Genomic DNA, 24,355 nt, shown 5'->3' on the forward strand with positions numbered 1-24,355 from the left:
TGGCCCGCAACACAAAGCTAAAACACACGATGTCTCATAACTCAAAAAAAGTTTTAAAAAAATAATAATAATAAAAAAAAGTAAGGGCACTTGTAAGTCAAGGTACGAGATAGGAGCTGTAGCTATCCCTATCTAACTGCTAGGCCTAAATCTGTTTATTTTTCAGCTGGTTATGCACATTGTATCTTGTTTTAAAAGCGCAATGTTCCTCAACTGAATCAATTTTAGAAGCACCATGACCTCCATTATCAAATATTGTCTCACATTTCTTCCTTCCTTCTTTCAAAGACATGTACAAGCCAGCGGTCTCCCACAGGGATCTGAACAGTCGGAATATTCTTGTTAAGGCCGATGGCACTTGCGTAATCATCGACTTCGGCTTGTCTATGAAGCTGACTGGTAACAGGCTGGCACGCCACGGGGAGGAGGAAAACGCTGCTATCAGTGAGGTGAGAGCAAACCCTTGGTAACAGTTACTTGAAGGAGAATTTAATCAAGGGAATGCAGTGGGCATGCCAATAAGTGTTCAAAATGTAATTTCGTAGGTGGGCACCATCCGCTACATGGCGCCAGAGGTGCTGGAGGGTGCAGTGAATCTGAGGGACTGTGAGTCTGCGCTGAAGCAGGTGGACATGTACGCTCTGGGCCTGATCTACTGGGAGACCTTCATGAGATGCACAGACCTTTTCCCTGGTAAGACTTGACACGCACACGCGTTTTTCAAAGTCGGAGCATAAAACTGGTTCCTAAATTTCACATCTCTCCTCTAGGCGAATCTGTACCAGAGTACCAGATGGCCTTCCAGGCGGAGGTCGGGAACCACCCGACGTTCGAGGATATGCAAGTGCTGGTGTCGAGGGAGAAACAGCGGCCCAAATTCCCAGAAGCCTGGAAAGAGAACAGCTTGGTATGTGTGTGAGGAAGAGAAGAGTCAGAAGGGGAGCAACAAAAATGTCAGAATAGCAAAATGTGGAGAGGAATGTCACTAATTAAATGCAAATGCTTGATATCGGTGGGTCAAAGGTTTGACACAGATATCGTAAACCCCACGTTACGTTCCAGACCACCCCTGCAACAAGTGAAATCCTCGATATAGAAATTCCCTATTTAAATACATATTTGGCATATTTTCATAACATTTACAGCGCTTAAATTTTGTAAGGTCTTTAAACAAACTTTTAAAACAATACAAACACATTTAAACACTTATAACAATGGATATTGAGCGAGCAAGAGCAATGGCTAACAGAAAAATATCGTACAAACAGTATAAAAAAAATAGAGTAACAACTCTAATAACACTTACCCAAAAAAATCTACGTTATAGTGGGATCGTGAACTGTGATATAGTGGGGATTTGCTGTATTGCGAGCAAATGATTTCAAACTAAATATTGAATGTTATTCACTTTAATCTATTTAATCTATTCTTTTTCACTAAGTTTGGTCATCTAAATGTGGTGTTCTGTGACCAATATTAATAATTTCTATAAAACTAAAATAATCAATTGTGTATCAGATCCAGCTGTAAATACCTGGCAATAAGAGTTGAAATGTACTTTTGGACAGGACAGTATATTCAGTTTTTAAGACAGGACCTTGAAAAAAAATACAAATATTAATAATGAACACGCACACATCAACTCGTACATAACTCAGTTCAATAAATTATTTCACGGATGAGCTTGTCTTTCACATCTGGTGCATGTTTTCGAACTCAGATCATGTGTAAGTAAGCCATTTATTTTTAACAATAATATTGCAAGATGGGCGACACGGTGGGCGACTGGTTAGAGCGTCAGCCTCACAGTTCTGAGGACCCGGGTTCAATCCCCGGCCCCGCCTGTGTGGAGTTTGCATGTTCTCCCCGTGCCTGCGTGGGTTTTCTCCGGGCACTCCGGTTTCCTCCCACATCCCAAAAACATGCATTGATTGGAGACTCTAAATTGCCCGTAGGCACGACAGTGAGTGCGAATGGTTGTTTGTTCCTATGTTCCCTGCGATTGGCTGGCAACCAGTTCAGGGTGTACCCCGCCTCCTGCCCGATGACAGCTGGGATAGGCTCCAGCACGCCCGCGACCCTAGTGAGGAGAAGTGGCTCAGACAATGGATGGATGGATATTGCAAGATGAGTTTGGAATTTCTTTTTTTTTTTTATTGTGTATTTTTTATTTTTTATTTTATTTATTTATTTTTTTTATTGTGGATCATGGTTTGTTGTTTATTTACCATTTAAACCATTAGCATAGGCAATTCTAAATGTTTTAGAGGAGGGTGTCAATTATTTGCAGTTTTTCACCCATTTTTTGGCAGGTCTCAATCCTTATCCCCCGAGTATACTGCATTTGCAAAACATTTTTTGGACCTTCAAGCTATGGCTCCCCAGCTTGAAAATGGGGGCTATAGATACAGTTTGCAGGCGATTACTATGTGTCTTATCTGGCAGGCGGTTCGTTCTCTAAAAGAGACGATGGAGGACTGCTGGGACCAGGATGCAGAGGCCCGCCTCACAGCCCAGGGTGCAGAGGAACGGCTGGCAGAGTTGCTCCTCATTTGGGACCGCTCCAAATCAGTCAGCCCCACACTCAACCCCATGTCGACCACACTGCACAATGAGAGGTAAAATTCTTAGGGGTTCTTCACCTGTTTTAATGGCTGCGCTTTAAAACCAGAAATTCTTTCTCCCATTTCCATCCAGAAACCGCGTGACACCCAAGTCTGGCCCGTATGGCGACCATTCCTCGACTTACATCGAAGAGCACGAGGGCATGGCCAAAAACATGCAGGCCGATACCACAAGCTCTGCAGGTGGCAGAGTCGGGGGTGGACCCGTGGAAAGGAACAGGAACTCGATCAACCAAGAACGCCAGCAGCAAGCTAACGCCCGACTGCCCAGCCCAGAGGCTAGCAGCACCAGCGGGGCTTGCTTGGGTCTCAGAGGGAGCCCCTCAGCCTCCACCACGACCACCACGATCATTTCTGAGTCCGAGGGGCCAACGGGGTGCGCCACAGTCCCTGTCTGCCTCCACCTAACTCAGGAAGACCTGGAGACCACCAAGCTTGATCCCAAAGAGGTCGACAAGAACCTGAAAGAGAGCTCAGATGAGAACCTTATGGAGCACTCGCAAAAGCAGTTCTGCTCGCCAGACCCTCTGAGCCCAGGAAGTTCCAGCTTGCTGTACCCCCTCATCAAGATGGCAAGTGAGGCCTCGGGTACGTCCGAACCCGCTGCCTCCATGCCTGCCACCGTCTTCCCTCTGCCCAAGCAGCAGAACCTGCCCAAAAGGCCATCTAGCTTGTCCCTGCGTAACAAGTCAGCCAAGAAGGAATCGTCATCCTCTTCGCTCAGGTTCAAGTTCGGACGCTCGGGGAAGTCCAACCTACGGCAGGTGGAGGGATCCAAGATTAACAGCGGTGCAGTAACGGGCCCAAACATGGATGCAGAAGCTCATCGAGGCGTGGGCATAAACAATATACCCGCTCTACGAGATGTGCACGCTAACGCCAGCATAAATGGCGCCATTAACGGTCACAACAGCGGCATTGTCTCTTCCGGGGCCATAAGTGGAGATACGGGTTTTGGAGGATCCGGTGTCATTCACAACGGAAACGGAGCGTTGCGCTCCGATGACAGTCGTCTCAGCCTCGGCGTCATCACGGCCAGCCCCGACGAACACGAGCCGCTTCTTAGCCGTGAGCAGCCGGATCCCAGGGACCCGTCTTCAAGCGTGGCCGCGCTGCGCTCGGCCCGACCGAACACCAACAACAACAACAGCAACACGGGCCATGGCCGGGACGATGGCAACAGCGGAGGCGAGAGCGATGGAGGCGGAGATGAGGACACTGGTACGGAAGGAGGAAGCGGGGCTCCCACCGGACCTCCGGGAGAAAGCCCCGGGCTCTGCTCCGGTGCCTCGGACTTCCCGGCGACGGTCACCATGCGAGACGAGTCCCTGCTCAGGCAGCCCAGAGTTCGGAGACCTGAGAGACCCAACTCCTTGGACCTGTCCTTCACCACACAGGACCTGGCCTCATTATGTGAGACATCAATTAATATTTCCAGTTTCCTCAGTCACAACACCGCGAAGGTTGCAGTCATTACGGCGGTGGGGGGTTAGTAACACATGAATTGAAGGTACCTGTTGATTTACCAAGTGCTTCACAATGAATTTGAATTTGAAAAAGGGCAGATCAGTGCCGTTCTCGACGGAAAATCCAGAGTCCGGCCAGTCCGAGATGAGATCAAAACCTTCAAAATGTGTTCTTGAGACAAAGACCCGGTCTTACAGTGTTACAACAATAGAGCTCACAGTGTTGAATTTAGTGACCGCTTGTCACAACATAAGGGGCTACCACCTTCACGAGGCTCATCAATAGTATCAGCTAGCATACCAGCCTAATAGAACATGCTAGCACAAGCTGACGTGACATGGTGGACAAAAATGTGTACTAGTAAGCCTGTCACGATAACACATTTTTTAGAACGATATATTTTCCCCAAAAACTATCACGATAAACGAGAAAATATATATTTATTTTCTTTTATTATTATTATATTTATACCTCTGAAATCATGAAAAATAAGGCCCACCCTCGAGCTGAAGGACTGTGTGATTGGTCCGCTGGAGTCGTGCCCATCACCTGTCAATCAAATATGTTAGCTGTAACAACGACTGGCTGAATAACGTGTGCCGCTGAGGTTATGCTTAAGAAACGGTTAACTTTCTCATGCGTGTAACTCTGAGCAAGACGCTGACGTTTTAAACGACATCGCTGCGGCAGAGCGAGCTGTTTAGCTCGTCAACTAGCAAACATAATAAACTTTAGTGTCTCTGTTGTGTGCTACGCACTGCACATGGAGCAGGGCTGTGGGGTATCGGACAGAGCCAACACCTCCCGCCGGCGTTCCACGAGCCCGCAAGCGGCTAATGACACAGCCGTCGGCTCATGGCCCACCACAACAATGAGAATTGTATCGAGTCCGGGAAAACCGTCGTGTCCATTTTATATATCGAACGATAAGTCGACATAATTATCATGACGGGCGTATGCACTAGCGCTTTACACAAACAGTAAGTCATCACGTTTTGACATTGCCACACAAAAATAAATGTCAGGGAATACAAGCAAATTGTAACGGCAAAGTGGACTACACTGGCCATTAGCTGCATCGAGAAGCAAACACAAACTCTGTTTCAGTTAAACTGTGCACGAAAAACAGGACATCTCAAATGCGGACAAAAAGCATCATCAATCAAACCTAACAGCAACAGTAAGATGGCACTAAAGTAATAATTTGATTGATTTTGCCTGAGCACAAAAAAACGGTGACTGAGTGAGTTTTTCTGCCAATATTGGAGGATAGGTTCCCCCCCAAAATGCGTAGTGTTGCATTGAAATATGTGTGACCCGAATTAAGACTTTTTCAAGATACAAGCCGTCCTTTGGCGGTTTTGTTTTATTTTTTAATGTTTCAAAATTGAGATACAAGCGCTTTGTGGTGCCAGTGAACTCTACTCATTTCGCAATTGTTAATGATTGTTTCACTTGGGCAAACTGAACAATTCTTAAAAAAAAAAAAGAGGCTTCAAGCTGTTTAATGCCACTCCCAATTCACTGTCAAACTAAACGAACTAGGAGGATGACACCTGTATTAAAACAAACACCTAGCTTAGCCTCAAATCCAATGTTAATGCTAACACATGAAGGGAAATTCATATATATATTGCCAGAACTAAGACAAGAGCGTGCAAAATCCTCTCGGACCCTCCGCACCCCGGTCACCAGCTCTTCCGTCTCCTTCCCTCGGGTAGGCGCTACCGATCAATGCAAACTAGAACTAGCAGACATTCGAACAGCTTCTTCCCTCTTGCGATCAACTTCTTAAAACACCTGCAACATTTGCACAATCGACATTGTCCCAGATGATCGCACTACTCGTCACTTTAAACCGCGTACACTCCTTGAAGTCTCGGCGCTCTTTGCAAAATGGTCATTGCACCGGACTATTGCAATATTAGTCATTCGAACTGCTCTAAGTGCGAGAGGACTCTGCATCTTTTTGCACAGTTGTCCCAAAAAAAAAATAATAATAAATAAATAAAAATGTACCGGCATTACCAGATAACTAGCAACCCTTTACTGCTCAGTGACTGTTTTTTTTTGTCAATGTCTTTCTGTCTCCAAAGTGTTCTCTGTCAGTTGACTGTCTGTTGTCGTACTAGAGCGTCTCCAACTACCGGAGACAAATTCCTTGTGTGTTTTTGGACATACTTGGCAAATAAAGATGATTCTGATTTTGATAACCTTTTAAGTAACTGATATTTGAACACAAATGGTACAGCAACACATTGAAACATTCAATATAATGGTACTTGGTGAATATATTTAACTGAAACTTGTCAGCCCATCAGAGAAGGGGTTTCCCGAGCAGGAGGAAATGTATTGAAGTTACACCGTTCTTCTGTATTTTTAAGTCATTTTATGGCCATATGTTCTATCGGCAAGATCACAGAAAAACGTTCCCCAAAAAGGCCATTTTTTCCAACACCAAAAAAAAAAAAAAAAAAACTTCATTTCTCCACAACCCGTAATCCGATTTTCTAAATTCTTGGTGAGTCGTGCTCAGGTTGAAGTGGCCAATCCTACCAGAGTTGGTGAGCAGACATTTTGAGAGACTGTCATTTTGGGGAAATCTCATCATGTTGCTACTGTGAGGTCTATATTGTCTGTCTGTCTGTCTTTGACTTTTACTGCTCCCAGGTGACAAAGGGGGGCAGCAGCACTTGAGACATTGAATTGAACACCGATTGTGCAATTCTATTTAATTATGTCATTCCTACGTTTTTATAAAGTACATTATTATAGACTGCTTTTTCCCCCCGTAAAAATACTCAAACAGAAATATATATATATATATTTGTAGCGGAGACGCTGGAATGGATTAAAGGTATTTCCATTCATTTCAATGGAGAAAGATGATTTGAGGCATGAGTGATTTGAGTTACGAATTAAACTCTTATCTCAAAGCGCCTCTCTATGCATTGCTCTCATTGGAAAGCATAAAGTCTATCCATATGCCAACAGTAATTGAAGTTCATTCCTGTTTGCAGGCGACAGCTTGGGGAACCCAGACAGCGCTTTGGGCACCAGCGATAAAATCAAGAAGCGCGTCAAAACGCCGTACTCCCTGAAGAAGTGGCGGCCGACCACATGGGTCATCTCCACAGACGCCAGAGGGCTCGAGGTCAACAACAACAACGGGTCAGGCCGAAGCCAAGGACACAGCCATAACCGGCCCAAGTCCACTTCGGCCATCTACCTGCGGGGCGGAGACTTGATCGACGAGCGCGGCGACACACACGTGTGAGCATTCCACCACTCTGGTGAAGACAGGACAAACCATGTTGTTGAATTGTTGTTTTTTGGGGGGAAGGGGGGCTCAGCAAGAGGAAGCTACAGGGAATCCTGACCTTAGTCGAGTCCCATGTACACTACAGTTATTAAGGTCACGCTTCTGTGTGTCTTTTCCGATGGCGTCATTTGCTTTCAACGCAATCCAAGCTATGCAGCGTTCTCTCCTGCTCGTCCATTTCCTACATTGCATCTGCTGTCCCCTTATGTACGCTCCTCACAAGCATACAGTTGTTTCTTTCTACGTGCACTTTGAGCCGATGAGATCGGCGTTTGGTCCTGCCCTGCCCTGCCCTGCCCGTCGTGACCGCGACGCCGCACGAAATTCAATCACGAGCTCTTGTTTTTGTTTCATTCAAGCACAAGGCCCGGTTGAAAAGAAGAAACGGTCTTAAAAGACAGAACAGGCTACTTTTTATTTGTATGTTGTTGTTTTTTGTTTCTTTTTTTGTATGCAAGACTTGTCGCTTTGGACTATCCATGTTTTGTATCATCACATAACTTAAATTGTGCAATAGGATGTAGCTTTTAGATGTTTTTCATGTTTTATTGTTCCTATAATTTTGTTTTTAAACCCTCAATCATATTTTGATCTTGTCAATCTCTTTTGCACTTATGATTAGTCGCAATAATCAACCTAGCCCCCGACCCCTGATTGAAGAGGAAAAACAAATGACAATCCTTCTCTTTTTCCGTATCTGGGGCATCTTAAAAGGGCCACGAGCAATCAAGCTCATACGAGTGGTTGAGAATATTGGGACTTTTCCCCCACGCTCTTTCCACACAATCGCACCATGAATATTTTGTTTGTTTGGTTTGGTTTTGTAATGCTCTCAAACCAAGACTCTTGTCCCAGTGTCCTCTGACTTTGTTTGACTTTTATATATGTGACTGAATACTACAGCCCAGAGACTAAAAAAGTCCAATTTGTGCTTCTTGGAACTGTGTTGGAAATGGAGAAAAAAAATCAAAAGAGAGACAGACAAAGAATACCAAACCCTCTTCCAAAGCACGCTGATTATTATTTGTGCTACTGGTCACATAATTAATGTTTGAATGGGTGGTTCTAGAATACAGTATGTTTGTGTGTTTAAGTAATTTTGTTTTGCTGGAGCCCAGCGCTGTACAGTCAATGTTTGTTGTACCCATTCTGTATGCTCAGCACCGCTACAGGATTCATTAAAGGTCTCATTTAAATTTTTGTAATCTGTAGTAATTTGTATGCAAGAAAAAGCTATTATTGCATTTATTTACATATTTCTTGTGGGATTCTGTGTTGCATTCAATGGACATGGCTGACATTTGATTCCATTGCTTTGTTCGTTTGCTTGATAGAATTTCCATACAACTTTTCAAGACACTATGGAAGAAAAAAATCTCAATAAATGTATGAAAACATGGAGATTTGTCTGTTTAGGTCATTGGGGGCGGGGCGGGGCAGATTTTATATTCTGGTGGTCGAAGCCAAAAAAATAATAATACATGGCTCTGTGCGCCAGTGACCACATCGGAAAATGATGGTAGAAAAACACAGACTGTAATCAGGTAACAAAGAGCCAACTAACAGTCTTCAGCGATGATTGAACATGCAGTGAGGGGTAGGGACTGAGCCCTTCCACGAAAAGCAAAGATCCAAAACAACCTTGATAGTGTGTCTCAAAATGGGGTCTGCGAGCCGTAACTTGGTAGTCTACAAAATCCTTTACATCCTTCCTGAACGATATGATTGCTGGACATTCCTGTGGTGTTTATACTTGCGTATAATTGTTTAAACAGACGAATGCAGCACCTTCAGGCATCTGGAAATTGCATCTTCCTGATGGTACACAAAGAAGCAGTGTGTATCAAATCCGCCCACAGGTGTTTCTTGAATGAACTCAAGTGCCCCGCATTGTTCAAAGGCATAGTAATCTTGCTGTATGTAAACATCTGACTTTGAAGACCGTAATGAAAAATTGTCTTGAAAAAAATCCTTCTCTCATTATTCTGACAATTAGAAAATATAACTAATTTTGGTCATCCTAATTGACCTAAAAGAGGAAAAGAAGAATGTGTCTTTTTTTATGTTATGTATGTGAACTTCTGTTTTCAACCGTATTTATTACTTAATCGCATAACAACCAAAATAATGGAATCTTCTCAGATTCAATTATTACACTGGGTAACAATTTGAAAGAACAATTCTGTCGAGTTACATTTTTTATGCTGATTAACACTAAAATCGGCATGCTGATTCCAAATTTTGTGTCCGTTTTTTTTCTAGCACGTCAAGTTTTTTTCACCACAGCTTACCCTCCAGAGAAGCAAAATTCCACTGATTAGCTGTCGTAAGACTTGCCAGCTGATTACGATTGGACTCATCTACAGCTACGTGGCAACTTGTTTGTGCAGTCACAATTGAGACAGTGCGGTGAGGTGTGTGCAGCTCCTAATTGCTCAGTACTATCAATATCTGCAAACAGAAAGCTAGCATAGTAGGAATTAAGAGGATTTGTGCTGGCTTTTCTCTTAACCATGTATGGGCATACATTGTAAATTTTGTTTCGTTTTATGCTGGGTTTTTTTGTTTGTTTTCAAAGCGGGTAACTATTCCATCTTAGGGTTTTATTTACATAGGTATATATTTCCTTTGTTCAAAAACTTTGACGTGATAGAGAAAAACTGAGATCAGGTTTGTATTCCGCACCCGTAAATGTGTTTATAACAGCTGTCAGACCTAACTCAACAAAAATTGAGTTCCCCAGTGTATCCATCCATCCATACTCTGAACCGCTTCTCCTCACTAGGGTCGCTGGCGTGCTGGAGCCTATCCCAGCTATCTTCGGGCGAGAGGCGGTGCACACCCTGAACCGGTCGGCAGCCAATCGCAGGGCGCATAAACAACCATTCACACTCAAATTCACACCTATGGACAATTTAGGGTCTTCAATCAACCTACCGCACATGTTTTGGGATGTGGTAGGAAACCGGAGTACCCGTAGAAAACCCACACAGGCACGGGGGAGTACATGCAAACTCCACACAGGCGAGGCCGAGATTTGAACCCGGGTCCTCAGAACTGTGAGGCGGATGTGCTCAGCAGTCGCACACCATTATTTTGTATTAATTATTTATTTGATTTCCTTCTCAATGCTGCTGTTTGTTTTCACGTTGTTGTTTGTTTCTATATGATTAGTACGCGTGTATGTGAATATTGCTGCAGTGTTGTCTGTCTGTGTTATCTATCAAATAATATCAATTTGGCCGCACGAGGGCGATATTTCCCCTCCATCCCCACACCCGCCCCTAAAAAAAAAAAAAAAAAATTGTTTACGTCCCTGCTCTCTGCTCCCGCGCCCTAGCAACTGCAGCATCAGCACGAGCGGCGAGCGGCGGTGAGCAACGTCAGCGCTCCATTGACGCCATCAAAGTCACACAACCTGAAGTAAGGCGAACCGGAAACACACTTTCACCCTCCAGAGTAAAATCACACCACCTAATGAGGCGACTCAATGACATTGTTCACTTCATTTCATCCTGTAAATCCAAAGACCAGATGTGTGTTCCCTTTTCAGCGCAAGTTTTGTTACTAGGAGTGATTCCAGAATTGGAGGAGGACAATTTGGGCACCAGCAATTTTCTGAAAACACACTATTTAGTGCATAGGTGTCAAACTCAAGGCCCGGGGGCCAGATGCAGCCCCCGGGCCAGATGTATTTTATGTGGCCCGCGAAAGCAAATCATGGTCGTCAACTTCCGTGATTTTTGCTAAAATCTGTACCCAAATTCCAAATTGTCATAATAATAAACAATAATGTTGAGATATTGCATTTTTCTGTTACCAAACCCGTCTTCTACAGTAACTTAAACAATACTTGAACAATCTATTATCCTTGTCTTCTGATTTCAAAACTAGTTATCCCTCAATTTGTTGTGTAATGGTAATAATATGATTTGGTGATGAAACATTTATATGGTTTCACTGTTCTAATGGCCCTCTGAGGGAAATCATAGCTACAATGCGCCCCGAGACAAAAATGAGTTTGACACCCCTGATTTAGTGCATAATTCTTACTTATGGTTTCACCAAAAAAAAAACAAAAAAAAACAGGTAGTTCAACCATCAAAGGCACATTTTTTATGAGATATTCTGTTTGTCATATTGCTGTGCACCCTTCTTACAGACCCTCTGGCACCTGAAAAACATCTGAAAATATTATGAATAAATCCTTTGCAGTCAAATTAAGTTGAGTTGTATTTGAATACCTAGTGAATTTTACTATGATTACAACTACAGTGCATGGCTGCAGATCAATGCTATTGTTCGAGGGTTTACTATGTGGTTGGGGAAAACACATTTTACGCAATCGTGACTGCAACGAGCTGATTTCTTGCAAGTACTGTACAGTTGAATATCAAAAGCATATTGCCTGAAAGGGTTTCACAAAAAATGCAGAGGCTAGGCTTGAGAAGTTGAAGGGAAGATGTGTTTTTTTGTAATTTACCTTTTTTAATTGAACATTTTGCATGGGGTTTGAATGATAAGGGGGTGCATTTTTGTTCATTTTTGAATGGGTTGAGAAATATTTACCTCAATATTCATGTTTCTGTTCTTCGAAGAAAGAATTGACCACTAAATAAAAATTTAACTTGACTGTTAAGACATTTCATATGGTTTTTACACTGGCTTACTGGTAACACTGTTGCCAATAAGTTACTGCAAACTTGCTTACTGTCCTTACTTACCATACCAATGTTTCTAAGTTTTGTGGTACTGATGATTTACACAAGGTAAAAGGGAGCTCTTTTGGTTTGCAGAAGATGTAGGTCAGATCATGCTTAACTGAGCTTCATTTAGAAAACAATTGAACTCCATCACACACAACCCACAGTCGGAGTTTCATTATAAAAAAAAAAAATAATAATAATAATAATATATTAAATAAATAAAAGTGCAACATTCAACAAACCACGGGTAACAAACACATGATCAATGTTACTGTAGTTAATTACTGTAAAATCACTTTAAAATGTTTCCTCTAATGTATAGTGAGGATAAGCGGTACAGAAAATGGATGGATGGATGGTATGCGGTAAATAACTGTAGAACAGTGTTGATAAAGTTGTACTTACAAATGAAACTGAAATGAATTTTAGACAAAAATGTTTATATTTATGCTTGAATATGATACCTTTCCATTTAATTACCTTCAATTGTCAGTTGCTTCCCATGCATTCCCAGTGAAGGCTTTGGAGTATTTCCAATATTCCCTCGTTTTACTTAAATTTCCAATAAACTTTCCGCATGTTTACTGGAAATTGAGTAACATTGAGTCATTCTTTTGCAGCGTTTGTTTTGTTATGAACCAGAATGGAACAAATTCCAAACGTTATTTTGAAAGCCATCACCGGAAGTTGCACGTATTTCTTGGACGTGCACACTGGTCCTCCTGCCGTCGTGCCAAGCGAAGCTAGTCGAGCATCACCGCCCTCTTCTTTCTATCTTCTGTCTTTTCTGTCCCTCCGTCGCATTTCTGTGTTTTTTCGACCTTCACCGAATGCAAAAGGCGCCTTCCTTCCTTTCCCCACATTTCTTCTTCGAGCGCGAAGCGTTTTTTCTTCATATTTTTGTTTTTGCAAGCCACCCGTAACGCGACAGGAAGAAAAGAAAAAAAAAACACCACCACAACAACAACAACAACAACCACAACAAAACAACCTTGCGTCCATATCCAGCGGCGCCTATTTTGACAGCCTATGTGTTACCGATTTGGCCGTCGTTCTCCGCGTTTTCTTCCCACCCTCGTTCGCGTTTTAGGTGGACGGCGAGCTCCCATGCTGCTTTGCGCACCGCGCGACAACAGCTCACCTTTGCAGGTGAGTCGCTCACACACACCAGGTATGGAAAACATTTAGTCCATATCCTATTCCATAACGATATCGATTCGATATCGTTGATACCCAGCTTGAAGGTCCATGTACTAGTACCCTCTTTGTCTTCACTAGTAGGATAACGTTGGCATATTACTAGGACTAGGCTACTACCTATAACTAGTGCGGCAACACCGTGCACTAGTTGACATCTGTGTGCCATTAGTATGACTAGAGGAGTGCTAGTTCTTCACTAGTGGAATTTTATGTCACTAGTAGTACTTGTAGTGTCCAGTTGGTAACTAGTGCACAGTTCTGACTCATTAGTAAGTGTTCCTAATAAGCCAGTGTCCTCCTACTAGTGAGGGAAAGTGTCTACTAGTGCCCTCGTCATTCTACTAGTGTGCTGAATTGTCTTACTAATGTGGAAAAAAGAGTGTACCGGCACGTGCGTCGGTTGTTAGGCAACAAGGCCAACTCTTTTTTTTTTTTTTTCTCATTTTTTTCCACTACTAGTGCCCCGGTCCTTGTACTAGTTCACTGATAATATTAGGTATTTTTATTGTCATTATACAGGTACAATGAAATTTTGGCAGCAAGACTGCAGATGTTTACCAAAAAAAAATGCAATCAAATACACAATATGTACCAGGTATATAACATATTCATATAAACAATGTAAATAGCAAAACAGTAAGTAGACATTAAGTAATGAGTGAACAAACTAGACAAAGTGTCAGGTGCTAGGTTGTATTGCACTGTTTATATAGCATGTACGGTATAAATATAGTAGGATAACCACGTTACCAGTGAGGAAAAGCCAGGCACTAGTGGACATCTGTGCACTACAAGTGAAACAATGGATGTCAATTCGTAGAATTTGACTATTAGTGATTGTAAAAAAAAAAATCAAAAGAAATACATCTGTCTATTGAAAATCAAACGTGGCTCAAGACAAAATGCAGCAATGAAGCTGGGCAGAATTTGTGATTGGCCTCGTTGCCTACCAACCGACGCACGTGCCCGGCCAAACACTGCGGCCGAATTGAGAGCCATGCGCCCTCTGCATTTTAAATGCTGAAGCGAAGTGGTGGCATCAGACGTTTATCAGGGTCAGCGTGGCCTCCCAGTCTCCCCGCTACCCACTCCCCCACATTAAACTGTGTTAATGCCCGTCGGGATTAACGTCAATCTGGGACCGCGACGTACAAGACGACTTCCTAAGCGGGTTCAGCCTGTCTTTTACCATGTTTACATTTCCAGGACAACCTTCCTCTTCCTCCTCCTCCTCTTCCTCCGAAAGCATCAGCGGCCTTATCCTAAATCCGTCCTCCCCTCGGCCGCCCTCGGACCCACCCTCATTCTCCTGTCCGCCCCCCACCCTCGCGCCCAGCTGTGGCCCTCACAGGGCGCGACCGCTGGCGCTCACCTGGAAGGTCCTTGGCCTCAGGACGACTGCCAGCACCAGCACCAGCACCTTTCCTACATGAGGGACAAGGCCACACAGGTAAGCGGGTCGTTTATTATTTGAGTGCTGTGTACAGGAACATTTCTGACTGTGCTTTGATCATGTGTCAGACCCCCAGGGCCTGGGCAGATGAGAGGAGGCGAGGCTCTCACAAGCGTTCGGCCTCCTGCGGGAGCACCGACCAGCTCAAGGAGGTCACTGCACTCTCCCTGTTGTACTTTAGAGATAACAATGCTTTGAAAGCAACAACAGTGTTTTAAACGTGGAGAAAACAATGTGAATAATCCGCGTAACATTTTTTTCTTGGCATTTTGAAATAGTTTGCATTAAATGCAAGTAAATATTGGCTCCAAATGTCGGTTATCGGCCTTTTTGACTACTAATAATCGGTATCGATCGATTTCTAATCAGTATCAGTCCCAATACTGTACGTCCTTACTCGGACGGTATCATATTCAAAATGCCCTGATACTACGACACCGATACTACTTCACTAGCCTGACATATACGTACAGCAGCTTCCGGATGGAGCCATGTTAGCCGTGTGGAGATACTGAACTTTTAAGGTAAACACGGATGACAACACTTTAACCGACTGCAAATGGATACTGAACTCTGCTCGGGCGGTGACGGACGCAGCAGTTGTCCTGCCAATTTTTTTTTTGTGTAGAACTAAAACGCCTTGTGTTACAAGCTGCTACATTTAAGTGAAATGTATGGCAAGTATGCGATTGGACAGAGACAAACACACGGATTGAAAACGTGTTGAACATCTTTCAGATCGCCAAGCTGCGTCAGCAACTCCAGCGCAGCAAGCGGAGCAGCCGTCATCGGAGGGACAAAGAGCGCAAGTCGCCCTTCAATGGCAGCCATACCATCATGCAGTCACAGGTGATCATTAGCGTGGGTGTGAGGAACCAGATTGAGCCCCTGATGCAGGCAGCTTTGAAGCCATCCTGTTTGTTTGTCACATTCTTGCACTCACTGTCTGCATTCTCACTCACGGCCAGCAGGGGGAAGCTAGCAGAATTCGTGTAGTGGTTGCTGCCGCAGGCATTTTTGGACGTTCTGTTGCTTTGCTTTATTATTTTAGCGTGCTTGGCTTTGTAAGTACATTTTACACTGCATTGTTGCTGAGCGAACAAATTGGTTTACAGTGTTACTGTGTATGTCCTCACGTTACTGCATTACAGCTAAAAGAGCAACTAAATAACTGTGCTACTTCCAGCAAACTGGTTGAATGCCTTTTAATGTGGATCAGGAGTGTCAAACTCATTTTTGTCGCGGGCCACATTGTAGTTACGGTTTCCCTCAGGGGGCTGTTATGACTGTGCAACCATAAAAATCAGCTCATCATACTATTAGATGTACACAACAAATCAATGGATAACTCGTTTGGAAATCAGAGGTCAAGGATAATAGTTTGTTCAAGTAACTCGAAAAAAGGTCTTTGGTAACAACAAAAGCCTGCAACATCTCAACATTGTTTATTAAGTATGACAATTAGAAATGTTGGTACAGATTTTAACAATAATCAAAGACGTTGATGCACATGATTTGCTCTCGCGGGCCACATAAAATGAAGTGGTGGGCCAGATCTGGCCCCCGGGCCTTGAGTTTGACACCGGTGATGTAGAGCTATATTCTTGTTTCATTGGCCAGTGACGATGTCCAGTGAAACGCCGCCGATTCGCGGTTCGCTATTCACAAATTCACATGCAGTGAAATCTCTTTCAAAAAGTCTGACTAATAACGAATCGTACGAAACCGAAGCAAGAAAATAATGTCAATCCAATTAATCCGTTAAAGGCACTCCAAAATATTAGCACAAAAATATTTGACATACATAAAACAATCAATATAAAAGAAATAAATGCCGAATGGATCACTGAACATTAAACATGGCTTTTACCTGTACTGAAGATTCTTGATGGTCTATGGAAGACGGCTAGAAGGAGAGAGGAAGGAGCTTATTGTTTTCGTACTTGCCTCCAACATTATTATTATTATTCACCTATTTGCGTAATTCTGTGCTCTTTCTGTAACGCCCTAAGATGCCACATAATCATCTGTAAGCAGAGCTGCCAAATGTGACGTCTTTTGTTACGTTGACTCGTTACCGCCGTAACACTGATTGTTGCGGATATTGGCCAAAAAAACGAACAAAAGATCCAGCATCTGACATTACCTGCGCGTCCACATTGAACAGCCGCTTAGTACACGCGCCTTTTTGTTACGCCCCCTGGCTGCCAAGCTGCGGAGGCGAAAGTTCTCTTCGCGTCCGGCGTCAACGCATTGGAAGTCACTCATCGTCGCCTCCATGACCCTTGACAAAAGTGTCACGGAGGGAGGATGCCGAGTGGACAGGCGAAGACGATGTCAAAGCCATGTCAAACGCTAAGCTGTCGTCACAAGCAGTCGCAAAACATTGAAATACGTTATTTGGCGAAGCAACACACTTGTCACATAGGTCTGGCTGCAACCGCGTTTGCACGGTTGGCGTTTCGACTCTGAACAACAAAATAACAGGACAATTAATACGTGTTTAGAGATATAAATATAAAATAATACATGTCCGCACAGGACGCCGCATCTGAACCGCAAATGAATTAGTTCGTCACTGTACACTTCAGAACTTCGGCAGGTTCAAAGTATATTATTATTGTTATTATGAAATATTTGTAATATAAGATAAGATAACCTTTATTCGTCCCGCAGTGGGGAATTTGCATCGTGTCAGCAGCAAATGTGGATATAGGAAATATAAATATTCAATATAAACGGCATGCAATGCAATGTGATGACATTTCTTATTACATATACTTCTTGTACGTGTACAAGAAGTACATTGCACAAAACAGAAACCAAAGCTATTGTCCATGCATAAACTATCCAATTCAGTCTATCAACAATGTTATTTGTTTGTTTGCAAAATAGAATGCCGAGTTTACCTTTTGACGTTTGAGATCGAATTAATCTGATTTAATAGACTAGCATTTTTTTATTTTATTTACTTTTTTTGTTGTTTTTTTGTTACCAGGGTTGAAAACGGAATTGGCAAAGGTGAATTAATCCTTAGACAGACATTTTTGATGACGGCACGTCGAAATCTCATATATTGCTACTTTTATTCAGGCTGCAACCGCGTCGGCCATTACAAGGTTGATGTAATAAAAAAATTCAACTGACAAATATTGAAGCCATAATTTATTAACGATTATGATGATGGCTGTGGCACGGAAATGCTTTTGACAAAATGTTGAAAATATGGAAATTCAGACAAATTTGGACAATTTTTTTCTGGAAGCGAATTTATTTTTTAGGATAATGTTTTAAGATGAGTTTGAAATGATAGTCAAGTGTTTGTGGTATATTTACAGTTTAAAATAAGAATACAGGCAATTATAAACATTTTTGGGGGGGTCGGGGGGGGGGCATAAATTAGTTGATATATATATCTTTTTTTTTCCATTATTCATGACCCTCTGAATAGGAGAGGTTTACTGTATTTGCCTCTCTATTTTGTCTTGTGTGTGTTCTGCAGGCACCCATGCCCAAGACCATTCTGATACCCATCCCCATATCCAAGTCATCCGCTCCTCGCTTCCGCAACAGTGTGGAGGGTCTCAACCAGGAGATCGAACGCATCATCATCCGAGACACCCCTGAGAAGGATGAGACCATTGTTGTGGGTGACATCATTATTCATAGCAATGTTCTTTATTTTTTTTCGGGTTTTCATCTTGACTTACGAACATTTCTGGATGATTCAGTCCAAAATAATAGCAGTCCAAGATGACTAACGAGATAAATCGCTGTTATTGGTAGAAATGATATCACTACATTGCAAATAGTGTGTGGAGGGAGTAGAGTCACACAAAAGCAGCAGACCCAACATTCCTGACATGAATGCTCCTGAGTCTGTGTAATTCAATAATTCATTGAAAGGTCCATGTTCACTTAGTGAGGATATTTATGCTGGGCAATAACAGGTGTCAATCGGGTGGCTCTTATTTAAAGATGAAACCAGCACATGTTGTAAATGTGTTCCCCCTCGCCATAGTCTTAAAAGCCCGGATAGCAAATTTGGCGTGACAGTATACAGTATACCAAATACGAGAAGACAACAAGTGCAAACACACCAGTGTGCTGGCATCTTGTTTCCACACCGACAAAATAAAGTTATGAAGTAGCCATATGTTTTCTCACGTTTTTTTTTTTTAAATACACTGCTATTATTCTGAACACCGTAGCTTGTTTGTGTCATGCCTGACAGCCGCAGGACGTCCCCGACGGGCACCGTGCGCCACCGCCCCTCCCCCCGCAGCGCAGCAGCAGCACCCGCAGCATCGACACGCAGACCCCCTCGGGGGGCGGCCTGAGCGGGAGCCACAGCAACAGCAGCAGCCGCCCCGACTCCATCTCGCCGTCCTACCTCACCGTCCTCACCGACGCGGTCGGCGGTGGCAGCCCCTTTGACGACAAAGGTGATGAGACACACAGACGTGCGGCTGCTACCGTTGGCCAAAGTACTCACGCTCTGTACTTACAGTAAATAGAAGTAAAGACGCGTATATAAACGGAGACTCTGGTAAAAGTAGAAGCACTAATTCAAAAAGTAAGGAACAAAAGTAAAAGTAAAAGTAAGGGGGAAAAAAGTACCGATGCAAGGACAAAAGTTGTTGTGACTTTTGGCTTGTCCCGTCAGAGAGTCACTCGCATGATTTGTTTGGCACAGTTTTTACACCGATTGTCCTTCCTGACACAACTCACCCTCTTTTATCTAGACTCGGGACAAAGTCAGTAGTACAAACTACAGATATCTACTTTGAAATGTCGGAAGTAAAAGAAAAAGACGAAAGTCAAGTGCAGATACCTGAAAAATCTACTTAAAAAGTATTTGTACTCGGTTGCTTCCCACGAGTGCCTTGTCAGCTTTAACCTTTAAAATGTGTATGTTCCCAGAGCTGGGCCCCTGCTCCCCGCTGCCAAAATACGCCGCCTCTCCGCGGCCTAACAACAGTTACACATTCAAGAGAGAACCTCCAGAGGGCTGCGAGAAAGTCAAAGTGTCTGAGGAGTCCCTGTACGTACAAAAGCTGGTCTTTTTTGTTTGGTTTTGTTTGTTTCCAGAGGCCCAGACATGACATGGTGGGTGGGGGTGGTTCAACTGGGGCCACAATACATATATATATATATATATATATATATATATATATATTTTTTTTTTTTATATATAAACATCCGCACGTAATGCAAATTTGTGGCCACGAAGTAGGTATAATGTGTGCACAAAATACAAATTCCATTATTCCTGGGCACCTGGGTAACCAAATCGAGCGCACCTTCTCTCGAAATGATAAGGCGGTGTTTCCCAACCTTTATTGAGTCAAGGCACTTATTTAGAAAACTCTCACAGCATACGAAAAATAATGTCACAAAAAGTATACACACTGAAATAATGATTATCTCGTCTCAATCTGCTCACAGATTTACTTGCCCGGCCACAGTGTTAAATCTGGGCCTGTTTAGTTGAAGACAAAGCTATTATTCTGTTGTATGAATAACGTAAATGTTTTGGACCAATTGTTTGAAATTTGACTTACAGAAATTACTGGCAACATCTCTGATGACAAATCTACCGTTCCGTATGTAAAACATTAAACAAAAATGGGCTTTGTGGGAGAACACCAAGGAGGAAGCCGTTGCTGTCTGAAAAAAAACAAAAAACATTTCTACACGTTTGAAGCACTTGGCTGTTCCACAGCGTTACAGGCAAAAATATTCTGTGGACAGATGAAACCAACGTTGAATTGTTTGGGAGGAACATACAGTACAACGTTATGTGTGGAGGAAAAATGGCGCACCACAATAACATCAAAACCTTATCCCATCTGTGAAGCATGATCAAGGGAGCATGTTGGTATGGATGTGCTCTGCTACCTCAGGGCCTGGACAGCTTGCTATCATTAATGGAAAAATGATGAAGTTTATCAAGATAGTTTTCAGAAGAATCCATCTGCCCAACATTTGAAGCTCAAAAGAGGATGGGTGTTACAACAGGAAAATGATCCAAAACAACAGAATGGCTTCAGAAGAAGAAAATATGAGTTGTGGAGTGCTCTGGTCCTGACCTCAACTTGATTGAAATGCTGTGGCATGACCTCAATAGAGCTATTCACACCAGATATGAACTGCAATAGCTTTGGAAAGAGGAATGGTCCAAAATTCATCCTGATCGTCTGATCTGCAACTACAGGAAACGTTTGGTTGAGGTTATTGCTGCCAAAGGAGGGTTAGCCAGTTATTAAATCCAAAGATTGACTTAGTTTTTTCCTCCGTCCTGAGAATGTTTATGGAATGCACTATCAAAAAAATTGATATATGTTGTTGGTCTATATGTGCCCTGCCATTGGTTGGCGACCAGTTCTGGGTGTGCCCCGCCTCTCGCCCGAAGATCGCTGGGATAGAGCATCTGCCTCACAATTCTGAGGACCGGGGTTCAAAAATCCAGGTCCCGCCTGTGTGGAGTTTGCATGTTCTCCCCGTGCCTGCGTGGCTTTTCTCCGGGCACTCCGGTTTCCTCCCACATCCCAAAAACATGCATGGTAGGTGAATTGAAGTCTCTAAATTGCCTGTATGTGTGAATGTGAGTGTGAATGGTTGTTTGTTTGTATGTGCCCTGTGATTGGCTGGCGACCGGTTCAGGGTGTAGCCCGCGTCCCGCCCGAAGATAGCTGGGATAGCCTCCAGCACTCCCGCGACCCTTGTGAGAATAAGCGGCTCAGAAAATGGATGGATGGATGGATGGATGGATATATATATATATATATATATATATATATACATACACACACACACACACACACAATTGTTTGTGTAGTAGTGAAAGCAGAATCTGTTTGTTTATTCTTGTGATTTAGAGGATGATGAGACTACATTACATGACCCAATTTATGCAAAAATGTAAGAAATTCCAAAGGGTTCATATACCTTTTCCTCCCACTATATCTATAATGTGACCACAACCTTTTTCTCTCCCAAGTCATGTCTGTGGCTCCATAGTTTGTTTTTGTTTTTCTTCTTCTTTACTTCAAAAACCAGAAAATGAAGTTCACCTGTGTGTGGTTGTTCCAGGCCCAAAACTCTGCAGGAGGTCCCGCCCTTCCTGTGTCCCGACCGCAACAAGGTCAACTTCATCCCCAACAGCGGCTCCGCCTTCTGCCTCGTCAGCATCCTCAAACCCCTGCTTCCGGCCCCAGACCTTAACTTTCGCCCCGGGGTGGGCCTGCGCAGTCTGTCCCCGTCGCTGGTGCCTCTGTCCACCCAGCCCTGCCTCCTGGAGGAGCCCGAGAGCTTCTGACGAGCACCTTAAACACCTTAAAGCTCTGGAAAAAGAAAAAAAAAAAAGGCCTTCAGCATGCTAGCCCTCTGATGTCTTTGTTCAAACAACGCTTCCCACTGCCTCACCTCCTTTTCCTCCGCCTCCGTACAACCGATCTCATTGCTGTCTTATTTGATTCGTATTGTCTTGAAAGGAAAAGGGCATCATTTTTTTTCACTGTATATGATACCATGACGCCTTTCCACAGACATATCTTTTTTTGTATCTCGATCTATTTCTTTCTATAAAATATGCCTTCCACTACAAAAGGCCATGGTGCTGCCAGATTGTAGCAAAACTTGAAGGGGGAAAAGTTGTGCCTGATATTTTCGATGACAGTACTCCATTTCCAAAATGATGTAGCACCTCCACCTTTCCGCTGAAGTTCCAAGGGGGCGGTGCCAACGAGATTCATACATCGGTATTAAAAGGCCAAAGCTAACTTGAAGCTGTGCAACATTAGTCTGTGCCACCCTCTCCTTTTTCAACTTTGTGGCTATGCACTGGATATAAAAATTCTACACACCCCTCTTAAAAAAAATAAGACCCAGATAAATTATTTGAAAACCTTTTCCACCATTAATGTGGCCTATAACCTGTGCAACTCAATTGAATTGAGTTTTTTTCAAAAGTGGAAGGGGAAAAAAACAATAACTGAAAGAATGTGGTTGTAAAAATGTGCACACCCACTGATAGCTGGGGTGTGGCTGTGTTCAGAATTAACTCGTCAAACTCAAACTCATTTTAAGTGCGTCTTATTAAGCCCAAATAAAGTTTAGCTATTATAGAAGCCTAAAGATTTTTGCGTTAACGCTGACAGCTATTTCGACCCATGAACACAACGCTGCTTATCACCAAAAGAAGACCGTACCTACAGTGTAGCAGGGTGGGGGCAGCAACATGCTTTGCGGTTGTTTTTCTTCAGTTGGGCCTGAGGCCTTAGACAAGGTGGAAGCAATTATGAACACTTGAACAAAAAAGCAGTCACTGTTAGCACAGAACCATCAGTCTTCTCATAAAAAAGCCAAAACAAATGTCAGGAAAAGCCTACGACAACATCTGAACTTTATTTGGTGTTAATAAGAAGCACTTTAAATGGTGGCATTGTGTGCTGACTCGCATTTAACTTGTTTGAATGTTCTTTATTAATTCTGAAAACAGCCACATTCTGGTATAAGAGTGTGTGTACACTTGTCCAACAACATTATTTCAGTTATTTTGTCTTGCCCTCCTGACTTATTATTTTTTATTTGTACATGTTTCTCATCACATTAATGGTGGAAGAAGGTTTGAACAGGGGTGTGTAGACATTTTATATTTACCGTACCTCCCTGCCTATCTCCAACCCCTCTCTCTTGGGTCTGCTCGTGACATCCGAGTCCAACGAGTCCGTCTCCACCGTGTCCACCCACACCACATTCTTGTCGTGCAGACGGCAGTGGGTACCATGGCAATGAACAAACACCTTGAACTGAGACTGACAAGATACATTTTCGGACAGTTCCTCGTCATCAGCAAATGACTGCAGCTTCCGAAAAAACTGCAGAACACACAAAGAACCAAATTTATGATGATCTTATGACACTACTATTTGTAATATTTTGAGAGAACCTCAGCCCTCCATGCTACATGTGCCATAGGAATGTACTGGGATGTAAATATATGCCGTATTGTATCAGCTGACATAGACATATATCTGATGGGAGTGAACAACTGTACACACCCACTCACACACATATACTGTATGTCAACCCCGCCCCTATCATCTAATTGGGCCACTGAGTACTGTGAATTACATGTTATCATTATTGTGAATAGTAATGTATTTATTTATCAAATTAAGACTAGACAATGTCATCATCCATCTCAGGTTGTGGTGAAAAGGGGTGCACGCCAAGCCACAGCTGCAAAGTGTGTCAACGCCTCACAGTCAACACTCAATGATGGGAACATGTAGCAGACAAGCAGTGCACTGAAAGATGATCAGCAACCTGATTTGGATTTTTCTTTTAAGATTTTTTGTTTGTTTGTTTTTTTATCAAGCAAGAAATAAAATGTCTTCTTCCAATAATGTGTTTTTTGTTTTTTTTTTAAGTTCATGACTGGACTTTTAGCCTCTGTTACCGCCAATATTAAGAACCTGTGGCCCATTCCAATCATTTGACCTTTAACAAAAAAGTTCATTTTTAAAAAAAGAAAAAGATATTTCTATTATCTTATGTAATGTCTGAAATAAAATAT

The 24,355-nt window shown here is 42.9% G+C and overlaps 2 protein-coding genes across 4 annotated transcripts in view; both read left to right on the top strand.

Annotated features, from left to right (window-relative positions):
- The window catches only part of LOC133405945 (bone morphogenetic protein receptor type-2-like), a 54,868-nt gene extending 46,056 nt beyond the window's left edge, over nt 1–8,812 (top strand). For both annotated transcript variants that reach the window (XM_061683044.1, XM_061683054.1), the window contains exons 8-13: nt 289–449; nt 546–693; nt 771–907; nt 2,446–2,618; nt 2,698–4,037; nt 7,112–8,812. In XM_061683044.1, the coding sequence (XP_061539028.1) occupies nt 289–449; nt 546–693; nt 771–907; nt 2,446–2,618; nt 2,698–4,037; nt 7,112–7,368 (2,216 nt within the window). In that variant the 3' untranslated portion in view covers nt 7,369–8,812. The remainder of the gene's footprint in view (nt 1–288; nt 450–545; nt 694–770; nt 908–2,445; nt 2,619–2,697; nt 4,038–7,111) is intronic.
- Nucleotides 8,813–12,846: 4,034 nt separating this feature from the next.
- On the top strand, nt 12,847–24,167 carry fam117ba (family with sequence similarity 117 member Ba). Of its 2 annotated transcripts, XM_061683066.1 has the most exons (8): nt 12,847–13,268; nt 14,526–14,769; nt 14,841–14,924; nt 15,511–15,621; nt 18,275–18,418; nt 19,007–19,217; nt 19,696–19,816; nt 21,868–24,167. In XM_061683066.1, exons 2-8 carry the CDS (start codon nt 14,749–14,751, stop codon nt 22,091–22,093), a joined length of 918 nt encoding a protein of 305 aa, XP_061539050.1. In that variant the 5' UTR covers nt 12,847–13,268; nt 14,526–14,748; the 3' UTR covers nt 22,094–24,167. The 2 variants fall into 2 exon arrangements, with proteins under 2 accessions (XP_061539050.1, XP_061539059.1); XM_061683075.1 differs by lacking the exon at nt 14,841–14,924.
- The last annotated feature ends 188 nt before the right edge of the window (nt 24,168–24,355 follow it).

The sequence above is a fragment of the Phycodurus eques genome, chromosome 1 (assembly GCF_024500275.1).
Source record: "Phycodurus eques isolate BA_2022a chromosome 1, UOR_Pequ_1.1, whole genome shotgun sequence".
Taxonomy (NCBI): domain Eukaryota; kingdom Metazoa; phylum Chordata; class Actinopteri; order Syngnathiformes; family Syngnathidae; genus Phycodurus; species Phycodurus eques.